Source organism: Syngnathus floridae, chromosome 18, assembly GCF_059516105.1.
Source record: "Syngnathus floridae isolate MCC-2025c chromosome 18, RoL_Sflo_1.0, whole genome shotgun sequence".
Taxonomy (NCBI): Eukaryota; Metazoa; Chordata; class Actinopteri; order Syngnathiformes; family Syngnathidae; genus Syngnathus; species Syngnathus floridae.
This window is the reverse complement of record NC_142430.1, coordinates 6,659,791-6,680,690: the sequence shown is the minus strand read 5'-3', so window position 1 is coordinate 6,680,690 and position 20,900 is coordinate 6,659,791. Positions and strand designations below refer to the sequence as shown.

Below are 20,900 nucleotides of genomic sequence, written 5' to 3'. Positions count from 1 at the left end.
TCATAATGTCTGTGATGGAAAAAACGCTAATAATTTTTCTTTTTTTTGCAAATGTCATGTTCTTCTTCCCAGGCAAAATCATGCAGCAGCCACTACTTAACTTTTTGGTCATGACATTTAATAATTTTGGCAATGGCACATATACCTGTAATAGCTTTCATTGGTCACTAGAATCACAAGACAATGGCAGTTTTGTGCAAAAAAAAAAATAAAACATCAATAATATTTAAAAACACTTCAATGCTGTATGTAAACATTAACTCTTGCAACTGATTACTTCAAACTTCACGCAGACAAAATCAGATAAAAATCCAAATATTTGTAAAACTAAATGGACGTTCATCATAAACAATGAGCGGTTGGCAGTGTACTGGGTCCTCTTGATTCTGTAGTATAAATATATGTAAAACTCTGTTAAAAAATAAGGCAAGTGTTATTTCTTTTAAATATAACCCAAGTTTTACACCAAAGTGCAGATTAATTAGTCATTGTGCTGTTTTCCCTTCAATTTTTCCACACAAGGGTGTTTTAAACTTCAAAGTCGAAAAAGAGAACTAAAAATCAAAGTGTCTGTGTGCATCTCAGCGCCATCATATGGCCTTGACGTCCACCATGGCGCCGTGTTGGGCGCCCTGCCTGGTGCTCTTGATGCCCTGCAGCTTGCGCCCATGCAGTGTGAAGCGTGACCAGGCAGCCAGTTGCAGCAGAGCGCACGTGATGGGCACAAACACCAGCATGTGGAAGCAACCCAGACGGAGCGGCGGCATTCCCACACCTGATGCGTCCACAACGGAGTCCTTCGCCGGTTCCCTTTGGAAAATATCATAGCCTGTGGAGAACATGGTCATGTTAGGGTTTGATACCTCAAGCAACGTTTACATGGCTCACCTGTGTAGGCGCACAGTAGCCAGGTGCCGAGGAGCGGTGCCAACGTCTGCCCAGGTTTAGTGAGCAGGGCGACCATGCCGAAGAGCAGCGCCGAGGTCGCCTGCTGCCGTCGGTTGACCACAAAGTCCTCGTCGACCAGGTCGGAAATGACCAGCTTCAGCAGCTTGCAGGTTCCCTCCGTGAACACTCGGTTGCTGGCGAGATGAGAAAGGTAAATAATGTGGGGTGGGGCCTCCATTTTATGAGTGTCGGTCTGAAAAGTAAACAGAGCGCACCTTGCGATGAAGATGCACAGTAAATAGACGCGGTCCGCTCCGGCCAGCAGCATGGCCACGCTCAGTGCCAGCTTGAGCAGGAAGAGCCAGCGGATGACCTGGTAGACCCCGTGGCGCTGGCACAGCGTCAGGAAGTACAAGTTGTTCAGGTGCGGCGCCACATACGAGATGCCTGCGCCAAACGTGAAATAAACACAAAAGGTCATCTTCATATTTGCGTGAAGCTAATGGAGATCCGGAAGATTTTTTGGTTTTTTACCGAGGAGGATGGAACCGGTGGAGGCGGAGATGTTGTCTGATAGTAGGTGCTCCAGGAAAAGTGGGAAGAAGTTGTTGTTGAAGTGGCAGTGAAACACCTGAAATCAAACACACAGTAAAAGGACATTGTTAAAAATCAAAAGGTGAGTGGAGCATTTAAATAGGATGATGGGATTACCTGGAGGAGGTTCATGGAGACAAACCACATGAAGTTCCTGTGTCTGGAGAGCTGCTTCAAGTACTGCCAGATGGTGACGGGTCGCTCTGATGAGGTCAAGGGGGCGTGGCCAACACTGAGCCTGTCCACAGAAAATGTATGTCCATAAATAAACAAAAAAAGTTTTTTGCTTTTACTTGTTTTGGCGAACCTACTCTTTGAGCGCATGTGCTTCATCCAATCTGGGACGAACTTCCTTCTGAAAGCGTCGCCGTAGCAACCGAGAGACCACAAAGAAGCCCAAGCTGGAGAAGGCGGCGAGGGTCACGCAGAAGACGCGAAAGGCGTAGAAGTCCTCCTTGTCCCAGAAGGAGTAGGACAGGAAAACGGACAAGGAGCCCATGGCGCTGAAGAGCGAGCAGTGGAAATTGAGGCGCGTGCGGTCGGCGGCTGACACGGCCAGGTCGGCCATGAGGGCGCTGTGGTGGAGGTCCACCATGGTCAGGAAACCATCATAGAGGCACAGGCACAGCAGGAACTGGAGGCCCGGACTGGCCCATGCCACCCAGAAGGCCAGGAAGGACAGGGCGAAGAGCAGCCCGCCAGACGAGAGCGCACGGAGCCGCTTCAGGACCACCTCTGGAGACGTCACCTGGTCGGCGTTCCTGGACCAAATGAGTCAGTCGACTTTGTCACCTACACTTTTGCTTTTAGGAGGTGGAAGGAGGAATCAGCAGACACTCACTGCGGAGAGCTGAGGAAGCTGCGATCGCTCAACCACCCGAAGAGAGGATCGTTCAAACTGTTCCACAGCAGGAACACCGTCTGGAATGACACGCAGTCTCAGAACAAGAAGCACACGCCATTAACTCCTCGCTCACCTCGCCCAGCCAAAAGGAGACTTTGTCAATCTTATAGACAGATACAAAGGTCTCCACGTAGTAGAGCAGGAAGACATTGTGAAGGATGGAAGTGAAGAGGGCCAAGGAGCCATAGAGCACCGCGGTGGAGATGACAATCTTGCCGTGGCAGCAGTCCGCCGTGCTCCGGCCCATTCTTTCTTTCCCCCTAGTCACCGCCTTCTCATCGCCTGCAGAAAAAGAGACGTGCATTCTTAGAGCAGCTATTTTGTCATTATATAATTTAAACTCCAAACCAGAAGCGCTGCAAGCCAGCCTGGGGCCCTGAGGGACAGCTGACACTACATTAAGACCCTTACTAGCTGTTGCTGGCTGGTGGGCACTACCTCCAAGAGGTCACACTTAACCATATCAACAAAACTTACTGTAACCAGACACTGCAATGAAACGTTGGCCCCGACGAGGTTTGGTGGCCATGCACTAACAGGACAACAAAAGGAGGCAAACTTGTCAATCAGTGCATGCAAAAAGAAAAAAAAGTTTCCCACCACCAAGCATCAGACAAGTTTATTCTTCATTACCTAACATTAGTTAACATTATAGTCCTGCTTAAAAACTAAAACACCTGTTGAGTTTTTAGCAAGAATAAAGAAGCTCAAGTTCGAAGCGAAAACTCAAGGAGGAATGTCACAAATATGTCCAAACTGATGTCAATAAATAATAATGGTGTTAAAGAAGTAAAATGTGCGAGTGGCTAATGCTACACTAGCTATAGTTAGCCATGGTTACGTGTTAGCAAGCTAGCCGGTAAACCGGAAGCGGGTGAATATATCGATTTGAAAAAATAGATACATACGACAGACTTAAACGACGCCCACTAAATGATATGAGCTCACGGGGAGGATATTTTCGAGGGCCCTTGCCCGCTTTGTGGTCATGGAAATCCGTCGCGTCGGGGTCTCGAACCAGCAAGGCCGGGTATACACGTCATGTCAACCGCAGCGAAAAATCTCGTCACCCTGACAACGGAGCATATTTGCCAAAATGAATGGCGGCAGCGCCCTCTCGCGGTAAAAGTGCTGAACTGGTAGTTGGACCAAAGATGCGAGGGGAAATCCCCGTGATTAAAATGTTTGAATACATGTTTCAATTTTGCACTAGTTTTATTAGTCGTGATATATATCACTTTTTATATATCATCAACTGATGTAAATAGTTTTTTTAAATAAAATATAGTTCTAACGATCTACAGCTTTATAACAATTCACAGCTTTGAATATGTGTGGAGCAGCAAATGATTATGATCAGTGTGCAAACTTTTATAGATTTTGAGAGTGTAGAAAAAATAAAACATCAAGCTTTAGTGACACCTAACACTTCTTTCAATAAACTACCCATTATAAATGTTGCTTGTGTTATTAAGTGAACTAAAATGAAATAAATATTGGATGGGCAAGCAAGAAAAAGTGAGCTAACAATTTTCAGTGTTAAAGCACAGAGGCAAAATACTGTACACAAAACTTGATTTAATAGAAGAAATACCAAAATGTCACATTTTGTCATTATTCCGAGACGTGGGGGGACGGTTGGTAAAGGGATGCCATATGCCTTGGATGCTGGGGTTGTCTGTGTGGAAGGGCTTGCGAATGCGGATCACGTCTAGGCCCGACTGAGAAGTCAACCTAGTGAGAATATCTGACACTTGTGAGGACGTTTTGCTCGCCACGATCTCTTCCCTCACGTTGCCGTTTACTGCGGGGCGGAATAAGAACAAGATTAAACACCATTCAGCCAAAAAGGATGAATTAGTACGTAATAATTTGTACAACAACTCAATGTCAATATATTCTGTCATTATTCCATTAAATCATTGATAAAATGATGATGTTCCCTTCATTATCAACATATGCTGACTGATTTACCCAGTGGAGTCACTAAATTAATTGTTTTTTTTAGAGTATCTTTATATTGTGTGTGGATGTTAAATACTAGTAATAACCAACATTACTCACAGTATTCGGCCACAATTTTGGGTTTGCTGCACAACTCGGGGGACACGTACACGACGGTACCAGGGTTCTGTTTGGCGTAATCCACCACTCCATTTTCAATATAATCCCTGTTTTAAAAAAAGATAGTATTATGGCCATATAATGTTTTGTGGAGAAGGATGTTCTTACCTGACCCCTAACGAGCTAGCGCCCTTTTTAGAGAAGATTATGGAGATTCGCTTGAGCTGGCACACGTAACGACCCACACCGTTTTGGAGGACGCTTTTCAGGAAGCGACTCTGGGTTCCCCTGGATGTCATCTTGATTCAAGGGGAAATGCAAAACGATTCAATCAGAGAGCATAATATATCTAAGACATATAACAGCATTGGCAGAGGACGACACGAATGGTGCGCTAATCGTATATTTCCGGGCGAAACAAATAAAATAATTTTGTTTAGGTTTTAATTACATTAGTGAACTTCCATCGTCACCATATTGATTTAGAAAATGTACATTGTGGTTAAAGTTTAATCTGGGTAAAACTACTAACAACTAAACGTATATATTTTCATATTTAATGTTTAAAAGACTTTCCCGTTTGGTCCACGTTTTACACGGACTTATTTTGGTGCTTGTACAGTCCGTCAATTCTATATTTTCGGGTGAAACATTAGTCAAGGATCGTATGTGTTTACACGCTTTGAGGTGTTTCAAAAATTGGTTTTGAAAATCTGCAATGTAGTTAATATTAATTTCAAGAAAAAATATTAACTTTAAACGTATTTATTTTCACGCTTAATGTGTTTAACAAATCTTCCCGTTTGGTGCACGTTTTGCACGGACTTATTTTGGTGCTCGTACAGTCCGTCAATTCTATATTTTCGGATGAAACATTGGTGAAGCGGCGCATTTGTTTTCACGCTTTAAAGTCTTTCAATAATTTTGATGAGCACCATTATTATTTTTATAAAATTATTTTGTTGTATTTGTAATACGAATACAAGTCCCTGTAAAGTCTAAATGTAAAATTCAGTGTTTTCATTTTTCGTCCACGTTTCATACGGACGTGTTTTGGAAACGAACAGAAAAGCCCGGGTTCATGCATTCCGCATGGAGGACAAGCAAGTGACGTACATCGGTGGCTGAACGCGTAAGATGCTTAAATTTGGGCACTTATGGAGTTAATAGTTCCTTGTAATTATTCTCATTACGCCAGTGTTCGAGAAGAACACAGATCAAACGGTTTTATGCTTTGGGAAAATAAAATCTGACCGTTCAAATTCAAGAGACAGTCTCTAAATTACACATTTTCCCATATATTCTAAAAATATTCCAAACTTTACTGAGTTATCTTCTGTGTTTTTGCAGGATCAATCCACTTTATCCAATGTGGATGAGATTGCTCCTGAGGGGTCTCTCTCAGGGAGGGACCCCAAAGTTGATCTCTCCAAGACATTTTTCATCCCCCTGTCTCCTCACTCATAGCAGAGCTACTCGGACTTTGTGGACTCCGGGCTCCTTCTTGTCCAGGGCTTACAAAAAAGATGCCAAATCCACAGTGGACTTCCCAGCCAGTCCTGTCACGGTGGCAGATATCAAACAGTACCTACGTTCCAAGGACGTCCCCTTCCACGACGGCTTCAGCTGCCTGCACGCTCCAAGTATCTTTGTTGACGTCGCTTCCAGGGCCGAGCGCTTCTCCCTGTTCGTGGATAAGACTACCGGGCAGTTCTTGTGCATGGACACGCAGGTGGAAGGGAGCTGGGAGGACCTCCAGGACTGCCTGGAAGTGATGCAGGCGGAGGAGCGGGATTTCCTCAGTCCGCAGGTGCTGCTTAGCTACCGAGAGAGCGCTGAGGAGCAGGAACAGAGCGAGAGGGACGCCAGGGAGGTGAGAAGCATCTGGTCCGCTTCTGTGCCCTTCTCGGATCTGGCAGAGGATGACGCGACGCTCATCAAGACTATGTTCCAGGTAAAGATGGATACTGGGATCTTAAAATAAACTCTCTGATACTTTGATCTGTGTGTTTAACACGTTTTGCTGTTTTTTTTGTAGATCACAAAGATCTCTAATGCAACACTGAAGAAGTTTGGCGTGAGGCTGTTCAAGCCCACTAAAAGTCTGGTTTTCCCCTGGCTGGGAGGTTCCGATTCCTCGTTGAAGGGGCTGAAGCTCCTCTCGGCGCAAACGACAGAAGATGGCGCCGTCTGCTACAATGAGGCCATGGTTCCCAAGTGCAGCTCCTACAACAACCTGTTTGGCCTCCCTCTGCTTAGCCGCATGGACGCCAATGTGGTCCTGACGGGTCGCGAGCTGGACACGCTGGCCGTGAGCCAGGCTACGGGTTTAGCCAGTGTGGCCCTCCCGCGAGGAGTGGGCAGCCTGCCGCCCGCCTTGTTGCCCTACCTGGAGCAGTTTAAGCGTGTCACCCTGTGGCTGGGCGGCGACATGCGCTCCTGGGAGGCGTCCAAGATGTTCTCACGGAAGCTTGGCTTGCGCCGCTGCTGGCTGGTGCGGCCCGGGGAGTTCCAGCCTTGTCCTGTGGAGGCTTTAGCACAGGGAAAGAACTTGAACCGTGTTGTGGCGACCGCCATCCCTGCCGCGCACAAGTCGATTGTGTCCTTCAAACAGCTCCGCGAGGATGTGTACGGGGAGATGATGAACACCGAGCAAGTGGCCGGGGTCAAGTGGGCACGCTTTCCTGAGCTCAACCGGATCCTGAAGGGACACCGCAAGGGAGAGCTCACGGTTTTTACCGGTAATCATGTTTTTATGTGAATTATTGCAATTTCCCATTCATGATACGCAATTTAAAAAAATGCAAAGAAGATTCATAATCCAGAGAAGTATTTTAAAAGGCTCTATTGAAAAAACCTGTTAGCTTTCCATGCAAGTTAAAAAGTGTAATTATTCTTTGTGGCCACTAGAGGGTAGCATTGGACTTTTTGGGCCGCATATACTTAACACATACTTAAGTTCATTCACCGTGCTTCAACATTCAAATTTATTTAAAATGGGTCACAAAATAATTGGTCAATAAATCAGATATCTGATTTTTTCTCTCTAAATTCTAATCAGTCAGTTGCTAATTTGAATAGCCCTAACATTACTTGATGTACAGGTCCCACGGGAAGCGGGAAGACCACCTTCATCAGCGAGCTGGCCCTGGACCTGTGCATGCAGGGTGTCAACACCTTGTGGGGCAGCTTTGAGATCAACAACGTGCGTCTGGCCAAGATCATGCTGACACAGTTTGCCATGCAGCGGCTAGAGGACAACCTGGAGCAGTACGACTTCTGGGCGGACAAGTTCGAGGAGCTGCCTCTTTACTTTATGACCTTCCACGGCCAGCAGAACATCAAGTCGGTGCTGGACACCATGCAGCACGCCGTCTACCTCTACGACATCAATCACGTGGTCATCGACAACCTGCAGTTCATGATGGGGCAGGAGAACCTCTCGGTCGACAAGTGAGTGACGGGGTGAAGCAGCATGTGGCTCACTCATCAACTGAGGTTATTTCTGGACTTAAAGGTTTGCCGTCCAGGACCACATCATCGGGGCATTCAGGAAATTTGCCACCAATTCCAGCTGCCACATCACACTCATCATTCATCCCAGGAAGGAGGAGGACGACCGGGAATTGCAGACGGCCTCCATATTTGGCTCGGCAAAGGTACGAGCTGGCTTTTTTCTAATTACTTCATTCCCATTGGGTGATAGAGACGAGAGACGACTGATGATCAGTGTGACCTTTTGTGACCCAATAGGCCAGCCAAGAGGCGGACAACGTGCTGATCCTGCAGGAAAAGAAACTGGTAACGTGCCCGGGTCGCCGCTCACTGCAGGTGACCAAGAACCGCTTTGACGGTGACGTGGGCGTCTTCCCGCTGGACTTCATCAAGCCCTCGCTCACTTTTGCCACGCCCCTCAAGGGCAAACACAAGCTGAGGAAGGTTGCCACCAAGCCCGAGGAGAACGAGGGCGATGAAGCACCTCCAAAGAAGGAGTCCGTCAAACGAGAGAAGGCGGATAAACAGCAAAGCAAAACGCCAAAGTCAACACGGGCTGCTAAGCAACCACCAACGTGAGGTGAATGAACTACGACCTTTCTTACAGTAGACAGAGTCACAATCACGTGACTTCTGATACTGTGACAATTTTTACACTGGCACACCATTTTAGGAAAATGTTTCATATTGAGATGACACTACTGTTTTTTTTTTTTTTTTTAAATATATATTTCAGGAGGGGGAAAAAATCACATTGCATTTGACTGATACTTCCTCTTGGCAAAGTCTGTGAATTGGAGCAAATGAGACTCATTTGAGGACCAGTCCTTGATTAGCAGATGCATAAGAACCACATGTCCCTCAAATGCTGCAGGCCTGGACTGATTTGAAATCATGATAAAGTCATGCGTGCCGAGCTTGACATCAGCAGACGCCCATTTCTAATTCTTACTTCCTGCAAAGGAAACGATAAGATCGGCAACATGTAAACTGGATGGATTTTGAGGCTTTAAATGGCATCAGGTGGAACTAATGTTCTTCGTGTTCTACGTTCTCATATGACCCAGCAGAGCCAGTTTGGAGGGTGAAATGAGCTGCAGAATTGTTTCCAATTACCTCGGAGCTATTATGTGCATCCGGCACACTTTGGAATGGGGTAGGCTCACTCGGGGGCATCTGGAGCCGACTGGCTAGGGGGACTAAATGTATTTTTTTTAACTGCACAGGGATGTTTGTCCTGTCTGTTAGCTGGGGCACCACGCCCACCGAGCAAATGGAGGTCATGTAAAAATATGGGTCACCTCAACACGTGGGGGTGTGCCTGCTATGTCTTGTGATGTGCAAGAAACATGGTGGAATTTTAGGTTAGGGTTAGAATAACACATTCTCTTTTTTTTTTTTTTTTTTTTTGCACAAGGCTGTACTGAGGTGGTCCATCAGGCATGACCTCTTTTCGGCATAATTAGAATGCAGAGCAAAGAACAGGTTTGTTCCAGAAACAGAGTGGGAGTCCAAAGCAGGAAATGTTTGCAATGAGGCGTGCAAAATAAAAGCAGAGCCAAACAGTGGTGTAACTATTTTAATTAGTTTCTCCAAGTTATATTACTGATTACATTTTGATTTTAGTTAGGATAAATGCTCTCAATTGTTAACCATTTTCACATTTTAAGACTTTAATCTTAAAATCTTTCAACAATACTCAAAGCAAAAAACTAAATAAAAATATCTTATTGTTTTGTTATTATTTGCGTTTCCATGAGTCGCGCATTACGTCAAGTCCACGGATAAGTTTTATTGTTGTGACATCCGGATGTAGCTCACTTTTATTTTGAAAGGACCGACCAGATGCATACCCCTTAGGTTTTGGTGAGCTTTACTGCTGCTTGTCTCAGAACACATCAACAAACTCTCCTTCATTGTGCGGCGTCGAATAATGATTTGTCACCCACGTAACTATTTTAAAAAGTCTCAGATTGGGCATTACTTTTTTTTTTTTAAATTAACAGCAGAAACAACTACGACTAAACTTGGATTTTTTGGTACCCAGACATTAAACCGTCGTCCATGGTAGGTAATCTACTTTTTGGGGGTCTAAAAAAATAGTAGTAGTAAAATAGTAATAATAGTAATATTTGTGTTATGTCATTGTTAAATGTACTTAGTGTCGTTTGTAGCCGACAGTAAGGAAGTCGCGTCAACTTTTGCCACTCGTCGTCGTCGTCAAGGTGTGTTTGTGTGCGTGCGTGGGTTCAATATTACGGAGTGAACGAGTTCACGTTGCCGAAGCGGTGAGCACAATTATATTTCAACATCTGAACCTTTTTTTTTTTTTTTTTTTACACGAGAGACCCCGGGCGAAACGAATAGACGCTTGACATTCCTGGGTTTATTGTGTGTACAGTACAGGCAGGATATAACCAACACGCCTAAATATGTTGTAGTACCAATGTTAACCTGTTGGGGCAGTGTGGTGCCACAGGGAGTACACGCCGTTATAGTAGAAGAAGAATCTGTTCCAATTAATCGATAAAATCAATCAGTGGATCAGGATTTCTTAAAAATTGAACACGTTGGGGAAATTACATTTAATGCACCCCATAGTTTTGATGACATTGTCATCAAAAAGGTCAAATTGGTCCTGATTGTATAAAAGTAACCCATTTTAGTGAACAATATGACATTGATACTGAGAACAGTTTGTGTGCTCATTCTTTGTTTATTTACACAAGACAGGTTTAGTGAGTTTGACGATAAACAAAGTGAAATGTTCCCTGATTTTCTCTCCATCTCCCACACAGTTGATCAGACATGGCGTGTCATTAATGTGCAAATTTCTTTCATCTCTTTCCATATTCTCTCACTTCCCTTTTGACTTATGGCCCACTTTCCTTGTAAGTAGACCGAAACAGCAACCTGCGTCACCCGGCTTGATAGTTTATCTTCTAGGTCAAGCGAAATAAACAAAAACAGTCTCGAAGCCATGCGTGGAATGAAATAGGAAGTCAGCCATTTTGATTTAAAGCAGGCAGGTTTGGGGTTTGGCCTTTTCCTTAGGTTTTGACAAAAGACAAATTTGATCCATATATAATAGACAGGTGGACAACACTTAATAACAATGTAATCTCTTAATTGCATAATTCTTCTAAGATGTTGTCGGGGCATAAAAGTGGACTTAGTGGAAGTGGGGCGACCTCTCCCTGAGGTTGCATGTGTGGTATTTTTAAATACATTTTTCTTCACGCCGCATGTGATATTTTTTTTATGGCCTGATTATTCTCCAGCTGAGAGGCCACCAACTGGTCAGCACATATAATCGGCAACGTCGCGGTGATGTGAGGTTAGTCGAGGATGGTGTGGGATGCTTGGTGGTGAAAGGACTTGCGTTACATAAGGGCTTATGCTGGTTGGTGGTGGCTGTGGTCTCATGATTCTACATTGGGCATATTCCATGATCACCATACAGTAGTTAAATAAAGCACCGTGGAATATTTGTATCTGAATTCTCCATTGATGACAAATGTTCTAAACAAGTTATCATGATCATTAGCGGCCACTGTTAACGTTACAATTAATGCTAATATAGGTGAAATGTTTCTCATGTTGCAGGGGGAACTCTCCCAAATTGAAGTCTGGACAGAACAGATTCTGAAGAGATTGTTTTGAGATTAAAGTGTTATCCAGCCCCTCCCCGCTGGCATCTGTCATTAATCACCAGCAGATTTGAGCAGATTTAGACGGCCTATGAACACGCTCTCGGGGGGGCGCACGTCAGTGATCGGGGTAGTACACGTTTTGAGTACAAGCACGCATCGCTTAAGTTTAGCAAACAGCCCTGAGCCAACTGATAACAGCATCTTCGTGTGAACAGCTAGCGGCATGGCGTATACTTCCCGTGGCGACTGATGTGCCAAGTTCTAACCTAACCAGAGGAACCGGATTGAAGTCGTTTGACATTACCTAAGATGTATGCCTTTTTTTTTAAAAAAATTAAATTCAGCCCCTGAAGCCAAACTGACTAGACCCGCAACAAAAAATCTGTGAAGGTGCGTTTATCTTCCCGCTCACTCTTCATTCACGTTGACTCGGAAAATCCCCTCATTCGCGTGAGCTCGTCCACCGTGACTCACAATTTCCCTCTTTTTTTTTTTCCTCCCCTCTACCCATTTGAATGTTTATGACTGCGACTGCCCGGCTTCTACTGACAACAACATTTTCTTCTTTCCTCTCGCCGGTCGATAGAGTGAAGATCAGCTTGCAGCGTTGGAAGGATGCGTTCATGTGGCCTTTGAATTCCCAGCGCCATTGACAGGTGAGTTGGTTCCACGTGTGAAGAAATGTCAGAAACATTACTAGCTTCATTTTTAAAGGCACAAGCTGCTCCAAAGGACGCTTTTAGCAACAGCGTCCAGTGGGAGCCTTGACCCGCTCACCCCCCCTGTATGCTGGCCTAGCTTTCTGCTCCCCCGCTTGTTATTAGAATCTATATGAGGGCGTCTCATCTGAGCCATCAAGCACCTGCGTTATACAAGCAGACAAATTTGGCTCTCATTGCTTCGGATTTTTTTTTTTTTTCCCTGAAGTGCCTCCCCAGGCTGAACCCGATGCGTGGAGACAGTCGCCTTTGTCGCTTGCCAGCGTGCTCCAAACTGCCTCCAAAGGAAAAAAAAAAAGAGAGACTCTTTTGCTTGTGCTGCCCGTCCAGCCCGAAAGCCTCTCAAGGCCCGTTTGTGCTGCTTGAATGGGCCTCATCAATGGGCCAGCCTGTTTGCATGTGTGTGGGCCATCAGGGGGGGGGGGTCGGTTCCAGTCTACTGTAGGTCATGCTAGTTTGCACTTCATATGGTGTGCAACTTCAGTGTAGCAATATTTGGAAAGGAACCTTTTTGTGGTGACTTAGCTTGATTTTTTTTTATGTACTTATGCGCATCATTTACTTTCAGAAGCGCCGAGACAGCAGAGCGTCCAGCATGGCGCTTGTTCAGGCTCTGCCCATTTCTGCTGAACCTCACGACACAGGCCACAACCCACGTTCCCGCAGACGACACCGCTCAGGCCCTTCGCCGCCTGTCAACGTGCCGGCTGCAGCCGCTCTGGAGCTCACGCCCCACGCCTACCAGGAGCGTCGGGTTCGCCGGGGAAAGTCATTACCGGGTTCAGAGTCTCCTCAGGAGCGCTTTGTCCGCAACCGCAGTCCTCCGACGTCCGGCAGGGGGCGGAAGAGGTGGGATTATGTTGACCACTGGAACGGCCAACACATGGCACCCGCCAGCCCGACGAGATACCAGGATGAGATGAACGAAAGCTTGAATGGGAATGTCGGGGGACCGCCACCCAGACTCATACCGGTCTCAGGAAAACTGGAAAAGGTGAGCGTGAACGGCAGACATTTTGTCCAGCAAGTAACAGGATTAGAATTGAGAAAGAGTTCATTGTTTACATGTAGAACATGGAGAAATCAGTGCTGCGGCCCACCGCCTTCAAACCTGTGGTCCCTAAGAGCCGTGGCGCCATGCAGTACCTGTCCCCGCGACACAGCGCCAACGCGCCAGAGATCCAAAATGCCCACCGGGAGCTGTCGCCCTCCGGCTCGGAGAGACGCAGCTCGTACAGCGCCGGGCGGAGCGGCGGCGGGAGCAGCGGCCACTCTTGCTCACTGTCCGACTCGGGACGCAACTCGCTCTCCAGTCTGGCGGCGGGAGATACAGTGGCGGGGGTCCACTCAGAAGCACCCAAAAGCGCCCCCTCTGCGGGCGTCTACGGACACTCCAACTCGGACAGCGGTCGCTCGTCCTCCAGCAAGAGCACCGGCTCCGGCTCGGTCTGTGGGCGAAGTCAGCCACTGTCGGACTGCGGGTCCGGCGGGCGCTCGCCGGGAATGGCGGACAGCTACGAGGGCGTGGTCAGGGACTTGGAGGACAAGCTGAGGGAGCGTGAGGCGGAGCTCCAGCTACTCCGAGATAATCTGGATGACAATGAGGCTGCCATTTGTCAGGTATCAGGAAATCACTCATCTCATCATTTACAGTTGAGGAACGGCAACATGTTAAAATTGCTTAGTGTCGGTAGAAGTCTTGGTATACCTAATGAAGTGTCCGTTTCCGTTTGAGGCCTACGAGGAGAAGCACAAGCGTTTTGAGCTGGAGCTAGAGGAGCTGAGACAGGGTTGCGCCACCAGGATGCAGGCAACCTCCCATAAAGCCCAGCGAGCCCAGCAGGTGCTTCAGATGCAGGTGCCAGAACATCTTCTCGTCGAAACCCACGAGAAAACGCCGTTGCCGGCAACCGCCTCTCGGATTCTCTTTCTCGCAGGTTCATCAGCTCCAGCAGGAGAAGAAGAAGCTTCAGGAAGACTTTGCACAGCTCCTCAAGGAACGTGAGCAGCTGGAGGAGCGCTGCACCTCTTACGAACATGACAAGATTCAGATGGGTCCGAGACTGGAGGAGACCAAATGGGAGGTGAGCACTGCTGCTGTCCTCATACTTGGAAAATTGAAAGAAGAATGAACGGAGGCAAGTAATCAGTTTTGGCAATGTTGTCATCCGATGTGTTTTTTTCCAACGTCAGGTGTGCCAGAAGTCCGGCGAGATTTCCTTGCTGAAGCAGCAGCTGAAGGAGGCGCAGGTCGAGCTGGCCGGGCGCGTGAGTGAGGCCGGGTCACTCCGTGGGCAATTACGGGACGCCCGCGCTGAGCTGAGCAACGCCCAGGCCCTCCTGCAGGAGGCCGGCGTCACCGCCCGCGCCCGCGCCGCCGAGCTGGACGTGTGCGAGAACGAGCTGCAGCGGCGCAAAAGCGAGGCCGAGTTGCTGCGGGAGAAGTCGGCGCGTCTGGAGGACGAGCTGGCGCGCCTACGGGAGCCGGATGGAGAGCGGGACGCACTCCGGGAGCTGGTCGAGCGTATACGTGGAGAGTTGGCTTTGGAAAGGCAGCGGGCCGAGAGGCAGGCGGGCGGTTTCGAGGAGGAGCGGCGGACGTGGCAGGAAGAGAAGGACAAAGTGCTGCGCTACCAGCAGCAGCTGCAGGAGAACTATGTGACCATGTACAGACGCAACCGCCAGCTGGAGCTCCTCCTGAGGGACCTCAGCCTGGAGCTGGAGAGCCGAGACCGTGACGACGATGACGGCAGCGGCAATGAAATCGTCTTTGATGAGGTTGCCGCCACTGAAATTTAATTTTTTTTTTTCACAGGTTGGAGCTTGTCTTGCTTTCCAGACGGCTTGGAAGTAAGAAGCTCAAAATGTTACTCTGAAAGTCATGAATGGTGAGGATAGCAGCCAGTTTAAAAAAAAAAAAATTTACTACTGTAGTTAAATCATCTCATGTGCTACAGTTCTTGAATAGAGTAACAGCACCACCTAGAGGGCATATCATCCACTACAGGGGTGGGCAAACTATGGCTCAGGGACCACATATTTCCCGTGCCATTATTTTCTTAAATCTAATTTAAATAAAGTTTGTTTAAATAAAAAAAATCTAACAATGAATGAATAAGACATTTTAATATAAATTTGAATATATATTTTTGTAAATAATTGCATAATTATATAATTTTAAACATACAAAAATATATTAAATTTAAAAATACCACAGTAATACATTATAATTATATAATAAAAAGTACAGTGAGTGTATTAGATTGTTTTAACTTGAATGTTTTGGAATAAATTAGTTTTATGCTGTACAATTTCAATCAGAGAATTTGATTTTTTGAAATAAACTCAAATAAATAATTTTTAACTTCTCAATAAAATTGTGAATTCTTGTATTCAAATAATCAAATTTGCATCCACAATTTAATTTACATTATTTTCAAATGACCTGGCGCCATCTCTCCATTTAAAAAAATTGAATGGGGCCTTTTAAGTATCAATTTTCGCCCACCCCTGCCCTCCAAGATTCATTGATATGGCAAAACCTTTTCAGCACATGCGAGCAATTAACATTCTTTCACCAGGGGCCCAAGAGAAAGCACTTTTTTTTTTTTTTTTTTTTTTAAGCAAATGACAACTTTGGGCTGTTTCGTTACTGTAAACAAATCTTGAGTGTACTGGTCACTGTGAATAGACCAAAGAAATGTTTTCGTTAGGCCTTGTTTCGTATTAGATGTTTGTCGGGCTGACATATAGAGAAATTACAAATGTATATTTTCACCTTGCTGTACATTTTGTGTTTTTATTAAAGGTTACACTGAATGGTTAAATGTGGTTTTGTTTCTGAAATGGGGCCATCGTTGATCACTAGGCTGTGCTAATGATGTCTTTTTGGAGACTTGCAGGTACTCTGACCACCAGCACCATGGGGTCTTTGGTTTTATCACTGAAGGCTTTTCGGATGAGGTCGACGGCGTGCTGGTGTGTGACGCCTTGCAGCGAGGCGCCGTCCACGCTCACCACCTCGAATCCGGCCTGGAGAAGATGAAAGAGGAGAAATTGTTTTTAAGGTCGGGCAATTGAATCTCTCTGCGTATACCTTGAGAACATCGCAGGTGGAGGCGGCTCCTCCAGGGAAGATCTTCTCCACCTTCACCACAGGTTGGACCTTGGACTCTATGCCGCCGGATATGCTGATGCCTGCGACATCGAAGACTTCAAATCGCTTTCAAGGGCCACAGGTAAAAATAAATCATTTCTCAATTCTAAATTTCACATACCCAGCGACTGCTTAGTCTTGGAGATGCTGACCGTTTGCAGTTCATACTCTTGTGGAGAACGTCGGCCTGAATCTGAGACGTCTTGGCTTCGGACATCAGGGTTTTCAGAGACTAGCCAGTTAGGGCTCAGGTGACCTTCAGGCGAGTGTTTGTGCTCCTCTGTGAACCAGTACCCATCTACTGGAATGTCTAGCAATGGCGTGAAGGGGGCGTTGGGGCGCCGCCGCCTTTCTCTGGATGCCCGTGGCCCCGACAGACTGAGTTTCTCCAGCTTGTCCGCTAGGTGGCTCTGCTTCTCCACTATGGCAGCGCTGTGCAGCTCGAAGCCTCCTCGCAAATCTAAATCACAGTGTTTCATTTTCACACAACCCGTCAAAGCTGACTTTTTTTTTTTTATATATGTTCTGTGAAAATTGTACCAAACACCAAATTTTGATGGGTTCTTGTATACAGGAACCGACTTGAAGCACCAACCTGGGATGGGTGTGATGAGACGGCGTTTGGGCGCTCGGCCGGATGCGGGCGAGCGAAGAGGCGGCGTTCGGACTGATGGGGGCAAAAAAAAATCAGAAGTAAGAGGCATACCTGTATGCATGATGTTTGTGTTTCACTTGAGGACACCTGAGCGGTACTTGAGGATGTCGTATGCTTCCACCTCCACCGCTTCCACGGCGCTGTTAAATTCATGGCGGTGAGCAGCAGGAAGCATCAACCTGCCAAGAAACAATGCATTCAATAATTTATTCATATTAATTCCGAATATTTTATCCATAAGAAAAATATTTATTCTGGCAGTATTTACCTGACCTCCCTGAGCAGCAGCAGCTTTTCAGGCCTGTCCAGCACGGCCAGCAGGTGGCGTATCAACGTCTCCACACACTTTTCATCCAAATACTAAGCATGGAGGCACAAGTGGTGTCATTATTTTTCATACCGATGTCACAAATGGAAGATTGTTAGAATCATACCGTCCGACAAGCTTTCATGACCGCTTCCGTCTCGTCCTCTGTCAACAAACGCTGCGCTAACTCTTCCACCGCTCGAAGCATCTCCTCTGGGAACGGTTCAGTGCTCGGCCCTCCTCCAAGACTCACACCTGGATCAGGAGTTTTTTTTTAAAACCTTTATTAAGAATCACCATGTAGACATAAGTATTGGGACACCAATAAAAATACCAGAGCAACGTAGGGAATACCTTTGTCAGTGGACAGTGACTTGGAGCGTGACCTGGAAGTGTCTTTTTTACGAACACCCCCAAACAGCAAGTTGACCAACGTCTTGGATCTTTGCAGTGCGCTCTTTTCCCCCGAGGATTTACCTCCTTTCTGCTTTTTGGCCTTTTTTTGGCTGATTTCTGCATGGAGGTGCATTTGTGTAAAAGTCCCCCCACACAGACAAAAACTTAAGTCACACACCTGCTATGGTGACCTGGCTCTGCGAGCGACTGATGGGTCGGCTGGGTCTGCTGAGGGCCAGCAGTACCGCTGTCTTGTGGGACTCCCTCTTAGGACCGCCTTCATCCTCGTTGTCCTCCTGGCGGATGGCCGTGTCGCGAAGTAGCGTGGTGGCCCCCCGGCTGCGGGTGGTGTCTGTCTGGATGGCGGCCTCGCTGCGCTCTGACTCAAACCTACCACACGGGAAAAAAATACACACGACAGTCATGAGAGAAGAGAGAGAAAGCCCAAAAACATCCCGTACACACCTCTGGTCCTCCGTGGAGATGCACACGTCCACCATGTCGGAAGCAAACGGCAAACTAGGCGGGAACATGACTTGAGACAGGCCACTCAGGGAACTGACCGGCGTTTCCGAGGACAGCGAGGACGCCGACGAATTTGACTCGGATCCCAGCGAGGAAGATTTCTGACCTCCATTGGCCACTGAGAGAGAAAACTTGAATGATTCTTGTAGAGTAAGAAAGCGAGACTGTAACAAGACGAGGACGTACATTTGTTGAGCCATCTGTACTCCGCCACCATTTCCTTGTAAGCGGGATAGCGGCCGGCCTCCTGGAAGGGTGGGGGGGGTATTGTACATCAAGTCATATTAAACTTTGATGGCATCTACGCTAGATGTCGCACTTTCATCTCTACCCGATCCTCTCGGCCTGTTGAATAATGCACACGGCTCGGCTATTTTCTTCAACACGGCGAAACCCAAGCTCAGACAAGTCAGGAGGAATATTACGAACGTACGGCAGCTGTCTCACAGTCATGCGTGCTGTTGTACTCATTGGACATTTCATTAGGTACAACTACTCACTACTCTCTGATGAGTTTAATTAAACATTTTTTTTTGGCTCTCACCTTGATGGTCAGCATGACGTGCGTGTGGCTCTTCAAGACCTCCACGGCGTTGCTGTGGCTAATATCCTCAAAGCTCACACCATTGGCAGCCAGGATTTGGTCACCCATCTTGATCCCGTTCTGCTCGGCTAGACCGCCGGGGTCCAGCCTGAGAGGAATTCACTGTGCGTAAAGAGAAATTTTTCTATGGAGTTGCTATGGACTTACTTGGAGACATAAATGCCCAAACCAAACTCCTTCCCGCCACGGATGTTGAAGCCCAGGCAGTAGTCATCGGAGGTGGTGTACAAGTGGACGATCCTCCGTAGGGCGCTACCAGCGCTGGCCTCTGATGGAGTCCGCCCGCTTTCCTCCACCACCATGCGCCTGTGTATCAAGTCCACCCTGGAAAAACATGTAGAATTTTTCTAATCACCAGAAATTCATGAACAAAATAATTGTACGTTGCTTGTTCTCACCACTGCTCACCAGGTGGTCTTCTCTTTGGAGTAGCGTATCCCGGGCACCTTGCCCACTCGTCTCACCACCATCCTCAGCCTGTTGTTACCCGTCAGGACCTTAACGGCGCTGCTCATGGTGATGCTCTCCAAACTGACGCCGTTTACTTCCACTAGCTTGTCGCCCACCAGCAGACCGGCTTCCTCTGTGCAAATCAACAGGGAGTAAAAAACGCTGAGGTCACCTGACGCCACCACGGCATCCCACCTGCTGTGCTGGCGTCTTCCACCTTGCTGACGAAGATGCTCAGGCCGTGTTCGCAGCCGCCCCGCACGCTGAAGCCCAGTTTGCCATCCACGCTTTTGTCCACTGTGATAGTGTGAAGGTCCTCGCTGTCATCACCGCCTGAAGAAGCACAATTCGACAGAAGTCTTCATGTTTTAGCCTCTGAATTCTGTTATTTTCCATCTCACCATCCACAGGCGAGTTGATGATGATGACACGGCCCATGGGCGAGGAAGATCGGATTCCTCGCCGCCGCCTCTGCTCCTTCTTGCGTACCATGTTGCGTGCGGCCGAGTGTGACTTCCCCCAGGTGCTGGGGACCTTCTCCCTGCAGGAGGGGTCCGACCATTGAGCCATGGAGCCTGCCGGCGCCGACCTCGTTCAGCAGCCGCCAGACTGGGTAAAGAACACATTTGTTAAATTGTGTTCAAACTTGTCAATTTAAAAGTCAAAACTTACCTGTGTGACACAACAGCTGACTTTTTGGCATCCTAAAGTCACAAGTCCCGCCCTTCTTTCCCATGATTCATCTTTCTCAACATCCTGGTGAATATCAATCAAATACTATTACTGTATTTAGAGTTTTTTTTTTTTAATTCCAACCATATTGTCCTATTCTAAAGTGTGGGATTAGCTTGTGCGAAGTAGTTAAGGGAAGTCAGGTGATCACGTGGTGCGCTACCATGGCAACGTATTAACACCCGTGACATCACCCCAGGGCTTCCCCCAGAACCACGGACAGCGTCAACAAAAAGCCTTAGCGAGGCAAAACTAAACACACAAATACATTTACCATAATTTAATTCCTGCTTTAGCCATTTTGCCGATATCGAGTCAGACAAAACTCCAATTAATGAACAACTTACCGAGCATTATACAAACAAAGTCTCTTTTCCATCTGTCCTTGCCTGAAAGCTGCAAAAACAATCATGTAAAGGTGAAATTAATTGTCACACTGAAAATATTCTACCTTGTTTTAAATTGAAACCCCCCCCCACGCTAATCCAAGTCGTTCGATCGGCCCGAGTGGATCTATTTTGAGCAAAGACGTCCGTCGCACCCGGTCGGACTCCTTAGACCCGCCTCTACTGCACGCTGATTGGTTGGTCAAGCTTTAGTTGGAGGTAAATGATTGGACGGCACTGTAAACTAAACAGCCCTAATCACGTCGGATGACCTCATATAATTAACCTTTTATGAATTTAAACCATATTTTATTATTTTCCACACATTCTATTTTTTTCAGTTTGAAATTGTCTGAAAGTTCTGTTGTATGT

At 46.9% G+C, this 20,900-nt stretch overlaps 5 protein-coding genes across 11 annotated transcripts; 2 read left to right on the top strand and 3 right to left on the bottom strand.

The window, feature by feature from the left end:
* Positions 1–96: 96 nt before the first annotated feature.
* Positions 97–3,451, bottom strand: slc68a1a (solute carrier family 68 member 1a). 3 transcript variants are annotated; one of them, XM_088360148.1, is made up of 10 exons: positions 3,295–3,451; positions 2,864–2,918; positions 2,460–2,668; positions 2,324–2,403; positions 1,794–2,243; positions 1,600–1,720; positions 1,423–1,519; positions 1,164–1,335; positions 889–1,082; positions 97–829 (listed from the first exon to the last, which is right to left on the bottom strand). In XM_088360148.1, exons 2-10 carry the CDS (start codon positions 2,913–2,915, stop codon positions 591–593), a joined length of 1,614 nt encoding a protein of 537 aa, XP_088216274.1. In that variant the 5' UTR covers positions 2,916–2,918; positions 3,295–3,451; the 3' UTR covers positions 97–590. The 3 variants fall into 3 exon arrangements, with proteins under 3 accessions (XP_088216274.1, XP_088216276.1, XP_088216275.1); XM_088360150.1 differs by having other exon boundaries at positions 3,317–3,426; XM_088360149.1 differs by lacking the exon at positions 2,864–2,918.
* A 493-nt stretch (positions 3,452–3,944) lies between these two features.
* On the bottom strand, positions 3,945–4,866 carry mrpl43 (mitochondrial ribosomal protein L43). Its single transcript, XM_088360151.1, has 3 exons — positions 4,619–4,866; positions 4,451–4,557; positions 3,945–4,190 (listed from the first exon to the last, which is right to left on the bottom strand). The coding sequence occupies exons 1-3, from the start codon at positions 4,747–4,749 to the stop codon at positions 3,988–3,990; spliced, it is 441 nt and encodes a 146-aa protein (XP_088216277.1). The 5' UTR covers positions 4,750–4,866; the 3' UTR covers positions 3,945–3,987.
* Positions 4,867–5,423: 557 nt separating this feature from the next.
* On the top strand, positions 5,424–9,686 carry twnk (twinkle mtDNA helicase). The gene is made up of 6 exons (XM_088360086.1): positions 5,424–5,582; positions 5,801–6,404; positions 6,489–7,191; positions 7,555–7,903; positions 7,968–8,109; positions 8,204–9,686. Exons 2-6 carry the CDS (start codon positions 5,820–5,822, stop codon positions 8,522–8,524), a joined length of 2,100 nt encoding a protein of 699 aa, XP_088216212.1. The 5' UTR covers positions 5,424–5,582; positions 5,801–5,819; the 3' UTR covers positions 8,525–9,686.
* Positions 9,687–9,791: 105 nt separating this feature from the next.
* Positions 9,792–19,052, top strand: LOC148382633 (leucine zipper putative tumor suppressor 2 homolog). Of its 5 annotated transcripts, none has more exons than XR_015854040.1 (11): positions 9,792–10,012; positions 12,185–12,254; positions 12,889–13,311; positions 13,389–13,937; positions 14,053–14,175; positions 14,255–14,401; positions 14,511–15,205; positions 16,220–16,384; positions 16,476–16,555; positions 17,048–17,166; positions 18,913–19,052. XR_015854040.1 is itself a non-coding variant. In XM_088360087.1 (7 exons), the coding sequence occupies exons 3-7, from the start codon at positions 12,913–12,915 to the stop codon at positions 15,114–15,116; spliced, it is 1,824 nt and encodes a 607-aa protein (XP_088216213.1). In that variant the 5' UTR covers positions 9,793–10,012; positions 12,185–12,254; positions 12,886–12,912; the 3' UTR covers positions 15,117–16,144. The 5 variants fall into 5 exon arrangements, 1 of the variants encoding a protein (XP_088216213.1); XR_015854037.1 differs by having other exon boundaries at positions 9,793–10,012; positions 12,886–13,311; XR_015854038.1 differs by having other exon boundaries at positions 9,793–10,012; positions 12,886–13,311; positions 16,212–16,384.
* Positions 16,085–20,705, bottom strand: LOC148382632 (PDZ domain-containing protein 7-like). The gene is made up of 18 exons (XM_088360085.1): positions 20,490–20,705; positions 20,083–20,166; positions 19,812–20,019; positions 19,606–19,743; positions 19,369–19,543; positions 19,108–19,284; positions 18,901–19,048; positions 18,543–18,603; positions 18,297–18,474; positions 18,010–18,221; positions 17,790–17,948; positions 17,563–17,690; positions 17,397–17,488; positions 17,216–17,307; positions 17,069–17,140; positions 16,595–16,933; positions 16,414–16,514; positions 16,085–16,349 (listed from the first exon to the last, which is right to left on the bottom strand). The coding sequence occupies exons 3-18, from the start codon at positions 19,978–19,980 to the stop codon at positions 16,182–16,184; spliced, it is 2,409 nt and encodes an 802-aa protein (XP_088216211.1). The 5' UTR covers positions 19,981–20,019; positions 20,083–20,166; positions 20,490–20,705; the 3' UTR covers positions 16,085–16,181.
* Positions 20,706–20,900: the final 195 nt, after the last annotated feature.